Source organism: Panicum hallii, chromosome 1 (genome assembly GCF_002211085.1).
Source record: "Panicum hallii strain FIL2 chromosome 1, PHallii_v3.1, whole genome shotgun sequence".
In the NCBI taxonomy this organism is placed as follows: domain Eukaryota; kingdom Viridiplantae; phylum Streptophyta; class Magnoliopsida; order Poales; family Poaceae; genus Panicum; species Panicum hallii.
Genome location: NC_038042.1, coordinates 54,571,890 through 54,586,716, shown reverse-complemented (window position 1 = coordinate 54,586,716; position 14,827 = coordinate 54,571,890). Strand labels below are relative to the sequence as shown.

Here is a 14,827-nt window from a genome sequence, read left to right as displayed (position 1 = left end):
AATTAGATAGGAAACCAGGGCAGCCCACAGGAGCCCTGTGACTGTGAGTAGCGAACACTCCTGAGCTTCAAGTGTGTGGAAGTCTAGAGCTTCGACTTCGACCCAGCTCTGATTTCTTCTTGTTTTTCTTTTGAAACGGCGACCCACTTGTTCTGGGTCCTCTACACATGACGCTCCTCTCGTGCTCGCGATGAATGGCCACGGCAGTTACATGTGCAGCACAGCGAGGCCGCTGGCGCCTTGCACATTCTCACGGCAAAACGGCCAAAACTCACTCACATGCCACGAGCTCAGCCGGCTGACCCCTCCCGTGCTGCCGACCAGAGAGCTAGGAGGTCCCAGGCGACAGTGACAACCGACACCCGATCAGACGACATGGCCCCCTATAATGAATGGCTCTGAACTCGCTGTTCCTGCCATGGTCCATGGCTCCAGAGGCAGAGGGAGTCAAAATTCGTTGACAGGTTGCACGGATCTCTTCCCGGTGGACGAGGTCACGAGGCCTTCTATGGTGGCACGCAAGGCTTTGGAGTTAACTAGCCAAACCCAATTACACGCAAGAAATCTCCAAAGCCACCCACAGGCGCCGGGGCCGCTGCGAACGCCGGGCGCCGGGGGGCGGATGCGTGGTTGGTTGCCGCCGTGCCGCTACGTTTTGGCGTCGCGTCGCGTGGCATCGAAGGCCGCGATCCATGAAGTCAAACGGGAGCTGCACGTCTGCCGCGGCTTGCCACCGCCCCGACCTACAGCGGCTACGGCCTACGGGGTCCATGTATTTCCCCAGGGGCACCGAGACCTGTGAAAGGTAGCAGCCGAAAGCGAACGCGCACCCGCGCCCCCCGGCGTCCACCACACCACCACCCGAAACACGAAGCCAAAAGCCACGCTCTCGCCACCGCCGCTTCCTCCTCCGCGGCCACCGCCCCTTTCCCTCCCCTGCACGTCCGTGTCCGCCGTCAACACCGGCCCCCGTCGCCACCACTGTCAGCACAGCGGAGCCGCCCTCCTCCTCGAATTCGTGAGGCGCGTGCCTCGCTGCTTCCCTTTCTCCGCGGGCATCCCGCTGCTGCTGATCCGGGCTCCACCCCGGAAGTGTCCACGCAGTTTGGTCTCTAGTGCTTGGAGCCTTCTCGGTTGCACCAAATTTGGCCTTTTTAGGTGGGGAGCTCCGATCTTTTCAGCTACAGATTTAATTTCCTGGGTTCTTGGCTGGGTTTGTGCTACAGATTTGCTGCACCTTTTGCTCGGTCGATTACCGCTGAGCCGTCCTCCCCCCATCAGATCAGATGAGCTGTGGGTGTCTCCTCCCAATCCGAAATTGCAGGAGATGGTTGTAACAGTAGCTTCGTCCCAATCTCCTTCCACGCCGCCATCCGCTTTCCCATATCCTTCGCCCAGCCTCCGCGGCTTCATCAGGGATGCGCCGCCATACAACACTCAGTCCCCACCGCAGGTGCAGACGGCTAGTGTCAGCGGCAGCGGCAGCGGCAATGGGAAGATCAGCCCTGCGGTGCTGTTCATCATAGTGATTCTTGCGGTCATCTTCTTCATCTCCGGGCTGCTCCACCTCCTCGTGAGGCTACTGATAAAGAAGCAGCACGGCCGTGGTGCCGCCATGGGAGAGTCTGCTGCGTCGCCGCACCGGACAGGCGCGCGGGACGCGGCGATGGACCGGCAGCTGCAGCAGCTGTTCCATCTGCACGACTCCGGGCTCGATCAGGCATTCATTGATGCGCTGCCTGTGTTCGCGTACCGCGAAATCATTGGTGGCAACAAGGAGCCGTTCGACTGTGCAGTGTGCTTGTGCGAGTTTGATGGGGAGGACAGGCTCAGGCTATTGCCGGTGTGCGGACACGCCTTCCACCTGCAGTGCATAGATACATGGCTACTGTCCAATTCAACATGCCCGCTTTGCCGCGGTACGCTCTTTATTCCTGGGATGACGATAGAGAACCTGTTGTTTGACTTTGATGAGAGGTTGGAGGAGGAGCCTCTACCGGAGGACTGTGAGGATGGATCCCAAGTTTCCAGGCAGAAATCCATTGGTGAGGAGCAGCCAGTGGCTGAGAAAAGGGTCTATCCAGTAAGGCTTGGGAAGTTCAAGAATGTTGGAAACCAGGGTGCGGTCGATGGTGTTGTTGGCAATGTCAATGCAGCTGGTATGGTGAGCAAGGAGCCAGGGGAGAGTAGCAGTAGTAGCTTGGATGCAAGGAGATGTTTCTCCATGGGCACTTACCAGTATGTTCTTGGGGCTTCTGAACTTCGAGTAGCTCTCCAGCCAGGTCGCGGCACAAATGGTGCAAGCAGCAGGTTTAAAGGAAGATGTGCTGCTGGCTTAAGTTCCGCCAATGCTGACATTATGGAGGGCAAGCGGATTTGTGCGAGGAACAAAGGCGAGAGTTTCTCTGTGTCGAAGATTTGGCAGTGGTCTAGTGTGAAGGGCAAGCTGCCAGCTCATCCAGACACTTGCTCAGATACTGGGAGCTTACCATGGATGAAAAGAAATGCTGCTGGAGATAAGTTAAATATGTGACTCTGTCTATAGTCCTACGTTTTTCTTGCGCCTGATGTTAGCTGCTCAATTGCTTAGCTCTAGCTATTTCATCTGATTTAGGGTGTCTCAGCGCTTATCAAAACAATCGTTCTCATCAAGGGATAATTTTTGACAGGCTTGCTATATTGCACATAGTTGTTTGTGATTGTTCACAATGGTGTGTTTATATTCTCATGTTGTTGGTATTCCAAAAATTCCATTCAGAAGCCTAAACATATCACCATATATGAAGTATCAATTTATACTCTATTTCTGTTCTTGATTCTGCAATTTCCTTGCGTGCAATTATCAAACAGGAGACTGTATTAATCTACAGTGTGATACATGTGTAGGCCATTGCAGTTGTTATTTCCTTAAATAAACTTCTTGTTTTTCGAAGAAACAATTTATTCGCTCATAGAGCGTGTTCCTCTTATTATACCATTTGACATTGTGATGTGATGTTATAGACCTCACTTTGGGGTTCTACATTGCAACCCTATATTCCTTAAGCACAAACCTCTGAGGTAGTAGGGTAATTTCTTCTGGCATGGATGTCATCATAAATATCACTGCATGTACTAGGACCCTTCTATGATGGTACGATCGACAAAGGTTCTCATTAGTACAAATACATGTTTTACCTCATTTCGTGGTTTAGAACAAGTTTTGAGGGATATGGCAGTAAACTTGGATTTATTTACAAGCTCACTGTTATTTGCTCCCTTGCCTTCACAAACAAGTAGAATTTTAAGATCTCTCTTTAGAATCTAGGTGTAATGATCTCGACCATGGTAATCCTATTAATTTCTTTCAAAGTATGTGTACAAAGTATTATTATGGCTATAAGTTGTTAGAAGGACGGCACATGCATTGGAAGTTAGTTTGGCGTGCTTCTTGAAAACATATATTTCTGAACAAGGAGTCTTCCTTAAAAACAACAGCTATAACAAGAGGAGTTTGGTATCACATCTATATTTGAAGAAGGAATATGAAGTTCTACAACATCATTGTTAATTTTTTGAGTGGTGCTAGGGTGGGGTGGGGATGAACCTTTTAGCTTGTTTACCTTCTAAAAACTGTGGCTGATTGTAAAAAATTCTATATTTCTTAGCACTTGCTGATGTGATAAGTAATATGAATGATGCCCAGATACATGCAGGGACTTCACATAATTCTTTATACCAGTGACTTTACATCCAAGTTACCACCTCTTTTTTTCTTTATCACTTTTAAGCTTTCAAATATAAACTTCCAGAACAACCTTATGGATCTTCTAATCCCCTCTTTCCATAATCAACTATTGCTAACATGGTAGAACAGCAGCTTCTTTTGTTATTGTAGAAAGCAAGGCATGATGCTTTTCTTCATTCCTGCATTGTCTGAAACACTTTCGAGTGGAAGTTACAGATATATATTTTTTTGGAAAAGTCCAGTTTACACCCTCGAACTATCACAAAAGTCTGATTTTCAACCTTCAACTACAAAACCGGATAACATAGGACATCCAACTGTCAAAACCGGGCAAATTTGGCCCTTTGGGTGGTTTAGAAGGTGGTTTTCCATTTTATGAAAATTAAAAATTCATAAGTAATTCATTTTAAATCAGAAAAATATTAAATGGGTATCAAAAGTTTTCTAAAAATGTAACCCATCTATTGGCACTATACTTGTCAGTTTTTCGGATCCATTTTTTTTATATTCATAGTATTTGGTTGCTTGTAGTTATGCCTATTATTTTTTAATAAAGAAGATTCAAATAGAGCAATAATAGATAGGTTACATTTTTAGAAAAATTTTAGTACTAGTTTCATATTTTTATGATTTAAAATGAATTAGTTTTGATTTTTTAGATCTAATTAGAATTTTTTATTTTTTTAAAAAAAAATACAAAACCACCTTTGAAACCACCCTAAGGGTCAAATTTGTCCGGTTTCGACAGTTGGATGGACTCTCTTATCCGGTTTTATAGCTGAAGGTTGAAAATCGGACTTTGGTGAGAGTTCGAGGGTGTAAACCGGACTTTTCTCTATAATTTTCAAAGAATACTTGTCCATTTCGCTTGAACAAATGAGAGATATTTGAGATATGACTACAGTAACACTTCTAAGATTAAAATTACCTTTCGCCCTACTATTCTGGACTTTGAAAGCCTTCTAAATATAACAATTGTAAGTTTTGCAGCTGCTGGATGCTCCTTAACTGTTTTCTCTTTTTCTTTCATTTGTCAAGTAACAGTTGGTTCGATTAGTTTGCATGTGGAACTTAGCATAGATGCTGCTATGATATTGCTCTTGCTTTTGTTCAATTTTAACAATCAATGTGTCTTAGTTTGTTTTCCTGGTCAGTGCATCATTCAAAGTGTTGTGCTTCGACTCAAAGATTGCTCCACCTTTGCTTATTGCACCAGGTGGTGGTGACTAGGTTTCTAGGTGGACTGAAGGTTTGTCATCCTACAATATTGGTATCGTAATGCCGGAGTAATACCAGTAGCCGCATGAAAGCCTATGTAATGTCATATTTTGGTATTCTCACCTCTGGATTGTTTAATCATTGCGTAAGGAAGAAGTGCTAGCCATTACATACCTGCACTAACTAAGCACCAGGCGTTACCGACAAGATTCCAGCATTCGGCTTCAGTGATCCGAGCTAGTAAATCATTGCTTGCAAATGATTAGCGTCCTTGATAGTAATATACAGCTCATGCAATCATTAGCAAGATGCTAATCCGGCAGCATTATTGTTGACATTATTACTTTGGTTGCTGCTATTTGATCTCGTATCTGATACTGTGATACAACTAGTTTGGGATTGGTACCTGGGAAAGCCAGATCTGGGCCGATTCTCAGATACTTTTGTTCTTCTTCAGAGCTTCAAAGACCATGTCCTACAGTGATTACGTCTCTAAAGTAATATCTTGTTGGCAGATGAAATGCAAATGCCAACTCCTTTTGCAAATGCCAAGCTGCCAAGTGCCAACAAACTATTTCTTCACAATTTGTTTTTTGTGTAAACTGAAGTGTCTGCTTTAATTAAATAGCTGTTATGATGGACTTTTGTCAGCTGTATCTTCTCATGGTACAGCACTGAATTGAGACACCAGATAAAGCATCAAGGACTGGTTCCATGCATGATTGGAATGGACAGAACTTGGCATGAAAGCAGCAGATGTGGGTCATGAAGGAGATAGGAGAGTCGCTACTATATACACTCAGACCACGATCGGCCTATATAATATTGTTCTTCTTTTGTCTTAGTGACTTAAAATCCAGGAGGTCATCAGATGGGCAGGACGGGTTGTCTGGCTGGCCTTTACTAGCTGGCATTCTATCAACCATCAGGTACGCCACGAAAGACTCGATGTATCTGATAACGCTTCGGAGAAGCTGTGGGCTGGATGGTCATGGGTTGGCATTGATCAAGACTGTCAGGGGTTCCATTATTTTAGCCCGTGATACTCTGAAATCTGAATCGCAAGGCGATGGCATGATCCCTGTGATTATACACAGTAATGAAGGTTATGTTTAACCGTCAAATCACAGCCCGAGTCAAAATTTGAGCAGGCAGATTGACGTCACCATTGTTGCAGCGATTGGCCGTTTACGCTGAAGGCAAGATCGTGGCGAGGCAACTTGTGGAAGACCTGTTCATCATCAGTTCAGAAGAAAAATCGGCAGGTGGGTGCGGGGAAACAACTTGGGAAGAGACGCGCGCTACGCAACCGCGGTCATGGGTAGGTCTCGTTGTTTTACTTGTTGGACCAGAAACCGGGTGTGCACGGCCGCCCGCAGCAAGAGCGTCTAGAAGAACGCCTCCATGCAAGGTTTTCCCCATCCGTGCGTCGCAATCAGTCACAGCTGGAGCACGGCAAGCTTCCGCAACTAGAATTAGAATTCGAATTCTTTTGCCTCGTCTTGCCAATCATGCAAGTTTCCAGCCAGGCTCTCTCAGCTCTGAAGCAAAACAGTGCTGGCGATCGCAACCGCGACGTTTCGTCGATCAATCAAAACTCATGGTGTGGCGTTCATTTCAATCGGGGCAAAACTGGGACAGGACGAACGAATCCATTACAGCAGCAGTAAGAATGTAAGATGACAACGAATGCGGTAACAATCTCTTCTTTACACAGTGGCCAACCAACCGATCGACGGGACGGAGGAAGAGGATGAGCGAATCGAAGCAGCGATGAATCTGTCCATGCCACCAACACGGCCGGGGAATCGAATCTGTCCAGGATGAAAAAGGGCACCATCTTTTCTGGTTCCGACGTCCTTTGACCGATCAATCAGCGTTCCTCGTCTCCTCCGATCCGGCGACCGATCGGCGGGGTGGTCTCTTGGAGGCCCACGGAGCGGTCAGGCCCGTCCGGCTCCGTCGTGGGGCGGCTGGGGCGGCGGGTTGAAGAGCGGCGGCGCGTCGCGGCCGCCGAGGTCCATGGAGGACTTGGCGGAGGCCGGCGGGCCGACGAAGCGCGCGGAGAAGTCGCGGTAGCCGGTGTAGTCGCCCTCGGGGCTGGCGCCGTGGCCCTCGTCGAAGTTGAGCGCGTAGCTGAGGGCGTCGTAGTTGAGCTTGCGGCCGCCGAAGTGGTGGTGCGGCCGCGTGGGCGGCCCGGTGCGGCCGAACCGCCGGATGAAGGTCTTCCAGCGCGGCCCGGCCACCAGCTCTGACCACTCCCGCACCTTGAGGACCGCGTCCGCCGCGCGCTGCCACCAGCTCTCCTCCTCCGCCAGCCCCGCCGCCGCGCCCACCCGCTGGTGGGAGGCGGCGGAGGAGGCGGGCCAGGGGAAGCAGCAGCACCGGCGGCCGCGCCGCGCGAAGAAGGCCGCCTCCGCCTCGTCCATGCCCGCGGCCGACGCGCCGCCGAGGTCGGTGTCCATCGCCCGCCCGCCGGGGTGGTGTCTGGTCTGGGGCCGGGAAACCCTTCTGCGGCGGCGGCAGGAGGGCCGCGACGGCTGGGAGTTTCCGGGTGGATCTTTTTTGGAGGGCTCTTGTGGTGGGCTTGTGCCGTATGCGGGCGGCGGGGATTTTATTGGGAGGTGGTTTCGACGCGGCCGGGGTGGAGTCAACGGTTGGCGCGGCTCGCTGACGTGGGCCGGGAGCCGCGGGCCCGGGGGCCTTGCAACGTTCGTGAGAGGCCCCTGCGCTTACTTTTTCTCGATGCAGGTTCCTAGCGGATCGTGCAGGTCCTAGAGGAACATTCCTGCCGATGTGCTTGCAAGATGGCATGCGGCGGCGGCCAAAGCTTCGCCGGCCTCGACGCGCCACCGGCCGCAGGGGGGCCTCTGCGGCGTGGATTGGAAGGACAGCGCGGGCACAGGTCGGCGACGAAGCTGGCGGTTGCGCAGCGCGCGTCAGGTACAGTTGTTGTCGCCGGGCGCGACGTGCCATTTGCCTCGTGTGAGCCCATCGGATGCGGGGCCGTGCCAGGTGCCACCTGCATGATCGGATAGCTGGCTGTACCTGTACGTGGTTGAGTGACAGAATACGCGATACTGTTAGCTCATCAGGAAAGCTAGCCAGCTGCTTACTGCTAACAATATTGCACCATAACTGCTGTATTCAGCTGTCCAGGCCAGCGCGATTAAACAGGCCAGTAATGAAGGCTAAATTTTCTTGGTTCAAATTTCAAAAGAAGCTGGGTTTCTCAACCAATGTTTCCGCAGTGGATGAGCAGCTTAAGTTCAGCAGTAGGGAAAGGAAAATCGGGTCCGCAGCAGAAGAGAAATAATCCAGAGGCTTTCAAGCAAAGTCTTGGAAGGCGACTTATTTCCAGCAGCAGATATTGGCCTGTGTGAGGATTCCTGATGCGGACGGAAGTAGAACGCGTTCGTCTCGCATTTTTCGTCACAAACATATAAAATTTTTTGACGCCGAGAGGTTGGCTGGTTGGCCTCAAGACGGTCTGAACTCCACAAGTCCACGCAACAAGGCCCATTTTCTTTCCAGACCGTAGCTCATGGAGAACCAGTTGGGTGTCACGAGTTTGAATGGAAATCCGTTCAGACTCGGGAAACGTACAGTACAGGGCCATCGTCGTTTCTTCAAGGCAACAAAGAGGCCCATCTGTTGAGCGGCGGCCCACATGTAATCACGCAAAACCGACCCAAAGAGCCCTCCGGATGCAAAGTATGCAACTGCACGACGAGGCCAAACCGCCGCCCGCATCGCGATCCGCAAGTCCGCCATGGCCACCGATTAACTCCGCCGGATCGCCATGGGCGCCGATTTTGTTGTTGCCCTCGCAGTCGCTCCGCTGAGCCCGCCCTAACAATTCAGTCTTGCCGTCTTGACCTTCTTGGGCGCTCCAGGGTGCAAAGGCTAAGCGCTTGATCTGTCGAGCGCGGACAGTACATTTAGGGCTGAGGCCTTGCAAATGTCACCTTGCACTTGCTGACTTGCGTATCTAATAGCTTCGCGTTGATTTTTTGTTTTTTTAATTCCCCAAGATTTGCACGCTGGATTGTCTCTGAACTGAGGTGATGCTTCCGCTGACAGTCTGAACGCCTGGTCAGAGATTTCGTCTCAGGTGCGGAAGCCATCTGATATGATTGCATCCACGATCAGAGTTCTGATTTTTCACAGTCGCATATGCAGCCGCACACTATTCGCACAAATAACGACGTGATCTCCGTAGCATATAACACCGATCGTTTCAATAGGAAAGAACTGGTAGGAACCTTCTTTTGGCCAATTGCCTGCCTCAGCTTCATGTCGTCGAACAAGAGGGAGAGCAGTTTGAATTTTGGAGGCTTAGGCATAATAGCCAATACTGAGATGTATTTGCTACAACTGTTGATTCAAAATCTCGTGCGAGATTATCGTTTTTTTTTAAGATCCGGACCCTGTCCGGCATATATTAATAAGAAGAAGCAGAGTTTGTGCGCCAGAGGCGCAGCAACAAATTACATCCCCCAAAAGAAAGACATTCTAAGAGGGGCACAAAAAGTAGAAGGAGCTAGGAACTTTGCTCCCGCAGTACTCCACGACCGAACCTCATCTTGAATCCAGCTTACTAGCTGATTCACTCCCCGCTCGCCACGGTCAAAAATCCTATTATTTCTCTCCTGCCAAAGACACCAGATAACCAGGATGGCAAGCGAGCGAACTCCTGTGTTTGTCTTTCCGTGTTGACGGGTGGTGGGGAAGGCACTGAACCAATCCAACGTGCTCAAACCATGCCAGCCCTGTGGCCTGTAAGCCTCACAACCCGTCCAAGTAGCCACTTGAGACCAGACTTCAGTTGAGACCGGGCACTCTACAAACAGATGATTTGCCGTCTCTAAATTCCTCATGCACAAAGGACAGTAGTTGTTTGGCCATTCCCGGCGCTGCAAACGGTCAGCTGTCCAAATGCAATCCTGGAGAAGCAACCACAAGAAAAATTTGCATTTAGAAGGTGCCCACGGCTTCCAGATCAGGCTAGAAAAAGGATACCGAAAGCTGCCTTCGAATTGCAACTTATAAGCCGAAGATGCTGTGTACTCGCCTGTCGAGGATCGTGTCCAGATAATTTCATCCGGAGCCTCATTTTCCGGGTCAAAATATTCACCTTCTATGAGCAACCAAAGCCGGAAGTAGTCTGCCAGCAGTTTCTTCATTTATATGGTGTGCGACATCTTGTACCCAGCGGTTATTCAACATTGCATCCGCCACAGTCCTGTTCTTACGGTTGCTGTGAATGTACAGCAGAGGAAACAGAGTGGCCGGGGACTGTCCATCTATCCAACTTGAGTGCCAAAAAGAAGCCGTTCGTCCATTTTTAACCTGGACTCGTGTTGCTGCCGCGAACAAAGCTCTGTCGATGTCATCCACTGGCGGCTCCATCCCAATCCAAGACCTATCCCGATTGGTCCAGGAGTACCACAACCAACGCAGCCGTAGCGCCCTGCTGAACCTCTCAAGATCGAGGACTCCGAGTCCTCCGAATTCAACTGGACGGATCACTCGCGGCCAGGCTACCTTGCAGTGTCCCCCATTTAATTCTTGATCACCAGCACATGGAAACGCCGGCGAGCTTTGTCAAACTCCTTGTAGAATTGTTTTGGCGCTCGCAAGGCTGTGAGAAGGTAAGTGGGCAGGGAGCTCAGAACTGAGCGGACCAGCTCTCTGCGACCCGCCGGCGATAACAGTCGTCCCTGCCACCCAGCCATTCGCGCTCTTGCTTTGTCCAGTAGAGGCTGCAGATGAACTAAACGTAGGCGCCCCAAAGTGAGCGGGAGGCCCAGGTAGGTAGGACAGCGGGAAAGTGCAAGATTATCGTTGAAACTTGCAACTCTGAGCTATCCTTCGACCAAAGAAAGAATCCTTTCTTTCTGAACTGTTTATGATGAAAGGAAACAGGGGGTGTTCTTGGCCTCGTTGATAAAAAGCTTCAGGTGCCCAGACAACACACTTTGGTAAGACTGTACGGGGATAAGAACACATTGAATTAGGTCACTCTTATCATGCCACTAATCATCGTGCAAACAGGGCGCAAATGATTACTTTCCTTGTCATATCATGGCAATGTTAGACACCTCCTTGTGGCTTCAATAGATTTACAAGAAAACTGCGCAGTGCAAAAGATAAGTCTGTGGTTACTGCAGGGACACAGTATTGCTACATGCAGGTGTGCTTCCAGGCAGATCGACTGTCCACGCAGGATTTTTTTTGAAGTAAAATCCACGCAGGATTTTCAACCAGTACTATACTGTATTCGCTGAGCCGACAGTTACAGTGGTTTCTTCTGTGCCACTGTTCGCAGGATCCCACAGGGTGACACTCCATTGAAGCCGGTTGTGAATGTCTGTAGGAGAGGCTGGAATCTACCATTGAAATGAACATTCGAAGCAGCGACAAGTTCCATCATCGATCATTTGCTCACGTCGATTCTCATGTGCTGCAGCAACTTTTAAATGTGGATAGGTGCTGCCTGTCCTGCTATTTATCTTTTCGTTATGATGGAATTCATCAACTGCTACATCGAATGATTTGTCATGTGACGATGCACTCTTATCTTCTCCGTTAGGTGAGGCGTGGCTTTCAGAGGATCTGGATGCGGTGTAGCTAGAGAGGTCCTCAGTTATGGGAATGGTACCAGGCTTTCTGAAAGTTCCAGTGCAGAGCGTTGTGGGTATGTCTGCTTCATCTTTCTGCCTTCTCTGACATAACAGCCCGTTCTTTGTTCACATCGATTGTAATATAGGCCCGTGGGTATCGGTATCTTTTTGTCAAAAAGAGTAAGGAAGTTAGGCTTACCATAGCTGCAAAAGTGATAGTGAGCATATAACCAAACCCCATCTAGATTACGTGGCAGTTACCGACCTGTCGGCATATTTCCATCGTCGATCTACACATCAGAGAAGATGAAGAAAGATGACCAATCCATTCTGTCGGACCAGTTTAGCTTGCGACGTTGTGAGTCCAGTCCAGCGTGACATTTGCAGGGACACTGAACCTTTGCTTAAGGTTCCATTCAGCCTGATGTTGCGAAGATTTGGTCCCGCGCCTGAAAGATGCCACTGAACACAATACGCAATGTGCTAACCTCCAAGTGCGTCCGGGACTTCAGTGGAGGGTCCACTGGGTTTGTTGCGGTTTTCGTTCCCGCCAATAATATTTTTTGAAAAAAAAATCCGTATCGCTTCCACACTTGCAGCAAATAGCCTCTCAGAAAGTTGCAGTTACCACTAACGATCAGCAATGATTGACGCCAAAAATGCACTGGCATCACTCACGGTTGATCCTCCCGGCAGGTGCTACATCACGAGCCTTTTTACCTGCACTTTGCTTCCGAAAGCGCAAGCTTTTGCTGTGCTCATTGCCAAATGACAGACCCTTTCTGAAATGGTTTCCCTTTGCTTTGAAACATACGGCTGACATCTCATCTACCTGACAACAGTCCGTTAGTGCACTACATGTAAGCAGTTTCGTTGCCTTCCACCAAAGGCTCCCGACAGAAAGAGCACCCGCGCCTTAAAAATACCCGGCGAGCTCGTTCTTGATCTTCAGAACAGAACATGTGCTGATTACACGGAGGAAAGTTGCAGTACTAGGATTAGGATAGCTCAAGTGGCGGCAGGCCGGGGTTAGTGTCCACTTGCTGTCTCGCACCCGCGAGGGACAGGGCGCATAATCTACGTCCCTTCACGCCATCTTTTGGCTATTGCGATGTATATATGCCGCGTTAGTGTGTGTGTGTGTGTGTATAACGATGCCGTTGCTTCATTCGTACTACGTGTGAGGCCTATGGCTATTCTTGTTGTAGTATCATTTGCGTGCATCCCATCCTATTCAGATGTCGTATGGGAATACGGATTCGTGGGCGTGCCTCCATCGTGGAGAACATGGAAACCCACCACCACAGCACGACGCGCTCCCCCTGTCTGGCCAGGGCCTCCAGCGGCACCAGTATCGCCTTGTCTTCTAGCAACTGCACCGGCACAGGATATGGTTTTCATTCTGCAAATTGCAAGATCCTGCCCCCGTGACGTGTGCTCTCGCTAACCTCACATCACATACAACGTCTCTGCAACCACAAGTTGATCCAGAACAGCTTCAGATGAACCTTTGGAATTTGGATGATTTTGCTGCACAGTCTGAACATTGGTGTGTCTGAAACTGGTAGTTCATGGAAGCTGTTCTGGCAGCAGGCCAGCAGCCCCAGCGCAACGATTATTGTTGCGCAGATGACGCGGTCCCTCTCTGAGATCGTCCAGTCCAGAACATGGAGCTAGTCCTCATTTAAACCCGCAGGCCCGTGCGCGCGCCATGGGCACCACACACCGGTTGCAGATCAGAGGAAGGCGTGGCCTGCTGGTTGATCAGTTACTGCAGCAGCGTCTGTGGCTCACCTGATCAGAGCGACAGGGTAAAACCGACGATGGGTCCAGCTTCAGCCATTACTTACTCCCCGGCGTACGTGCGTGGCTGAGGCCGCGCTCGTGGGCTTGTGGCCGCTGTTGGTGCTGATGCATGCATGGCTGGTCCCGTGCGTGCTTGCTCGGGTTCGGCTCCCCTCGCGCTGTCAGCTTGCCTGCTCGCCCGCGCGCGCGCTGTTGCTGTCCACCGTGTTGTGCCACTGGCCGCGCGACGGTACGCCTGGGCGCCCGGCGCTCGCTTTCGGGGCATTAAATCCGCGCGGACGCATGCCGCGCCGGGGCGACGGCGACGCCGCGCGCACGGACAGGCCGGCGCCCGGAGCGCGCCGCGCCCACCTCGTTCCGGGAAAAAGCCTTGAAGGCGCCGGCCGGCCTCCACACGCACGCCTCGGTGGTGCGGCGTACAGTACGCTGTCGTGGGGCGCCAGTCGATGGAGACGGCTCGCCGGCACCGATCGTCCACCAGCGGCCCTGCCGTGCGTGTGGCCGTGAGAGTTCGTTCTGATCGAGTTCCCCTGATGCATCTCACTCTGTAGCAAGCTTAACCTGAAAAGAACGAGGCGCGGGCCGGTTTGCTCCAGGACTTCTCTCCATCTAGCTCGAGAGTTTTATTGATTGCCGGGGGGGTGGCGGCCATGGGCCAGGCCGGCAGCCAGCTCGCGTCGTTGAGCCATCACCACACGGGGGCCATTCATGGCGGGCGTTAATGCAGGGGCGCAAGTAGCGGCGACAAAGGCTGGCATGGGATGCGACGGGTCCTGTACCTGGGGATGGAGATGGAGGTGAAACTGACGCCGCGTTACTGCAAGTGTTAACGTTCGTGTGGTGCGGAGGACGAGCCGGGCGTTGCGTGGTCGAAATGCTGGCCTCCTGTTCGCTTTCACCGTTGCTCTCGGCGGGTCATGTTCGTGTGAGCCCTGGGGCCTGGGGGAGCAACGGGTCATGTACACATCTACCACGGAGACGCCTCAGGTTAAGTGTCATCCGATCATCCAAAAATGTAGTGAAACTAGTTGCTGTAACTCTGTAAGATCATATCGGTTGCGTCGCCAAGAACAAACACTGCCATCGCCAGTCCCTGGTGGATTCAGGCAGCAAGCTGAGGTCAGAGCAAAAGTCCATGTGGGGCTACCCGCTTCCTGCCCCACCCACCAGACTGACTGTTCGGTAGGCCGACGGCCGGAAGCTCCGGGCCCAGGCCCACGTGTCCCCCTCATCTTAACCCGGGGCCCAGCACTGGGGGTCCATATCACGATCCAAGTCGACCGCCTTTGCCTCGCGCCCTGGCGGCCCCTGGTAAGTTCAAGCGGGCCGGCCGTGGCGTTCGCCCGCAAGGCAACGGCGCGGCAGCATGCGGGGTTGCACTTGCACAGGCATCGGCTCCGTGCCTCCGTCCTGTGGCGCCGCGCCGCGCGGCACTCGCTGTGTGCTGCAG

At 51.3% G+C, this 14,827-nt stretch overlaps 2 protein-coding genes across 2 annotated transcripts; one reads left to right on the top strand and one right to left on the bottom strand.

Annotated features, from left to right (window-relative positions):
- Positions 1–636: 636 nt before the first annotated feature.
- Positions 637–2,706, top strand: LOC112876690 (RING-H2 finger protein ATL46-like). Its single transcript, XM_025940861.1, has one exon. The coding sequence runs from the start codon at positions 1,328–1,330 to the stop codon at positions 2,531–2,533; it is 1,206 nt and encodes a 401-aa protein (XP_025796646.1). The 5' UTR covers positions 637–1,327; the 3' UTR covers positions 2,534–2,706.
- A 3,826-nt stretch (positions 2,707–6,532) lies between these two features.
- On the bottom strand, positions 6,533–7,546 carry LOC112875948. Its single transcript, XM_025939995.1, has one exon. It carries the CDS (start codon positions 7,408–7,410, stop codon positions 6,889–6,891), a length of 522 nt encoding a protein of 173 aa, XP_025795780.1. The 5' UTR covers positions 7,411–7,546; the 3' UTR covers positions 6,533–6,888.
- Between the last annotated feature and the right edge of the window lie 7,281 nt (positions 7,547–14,827).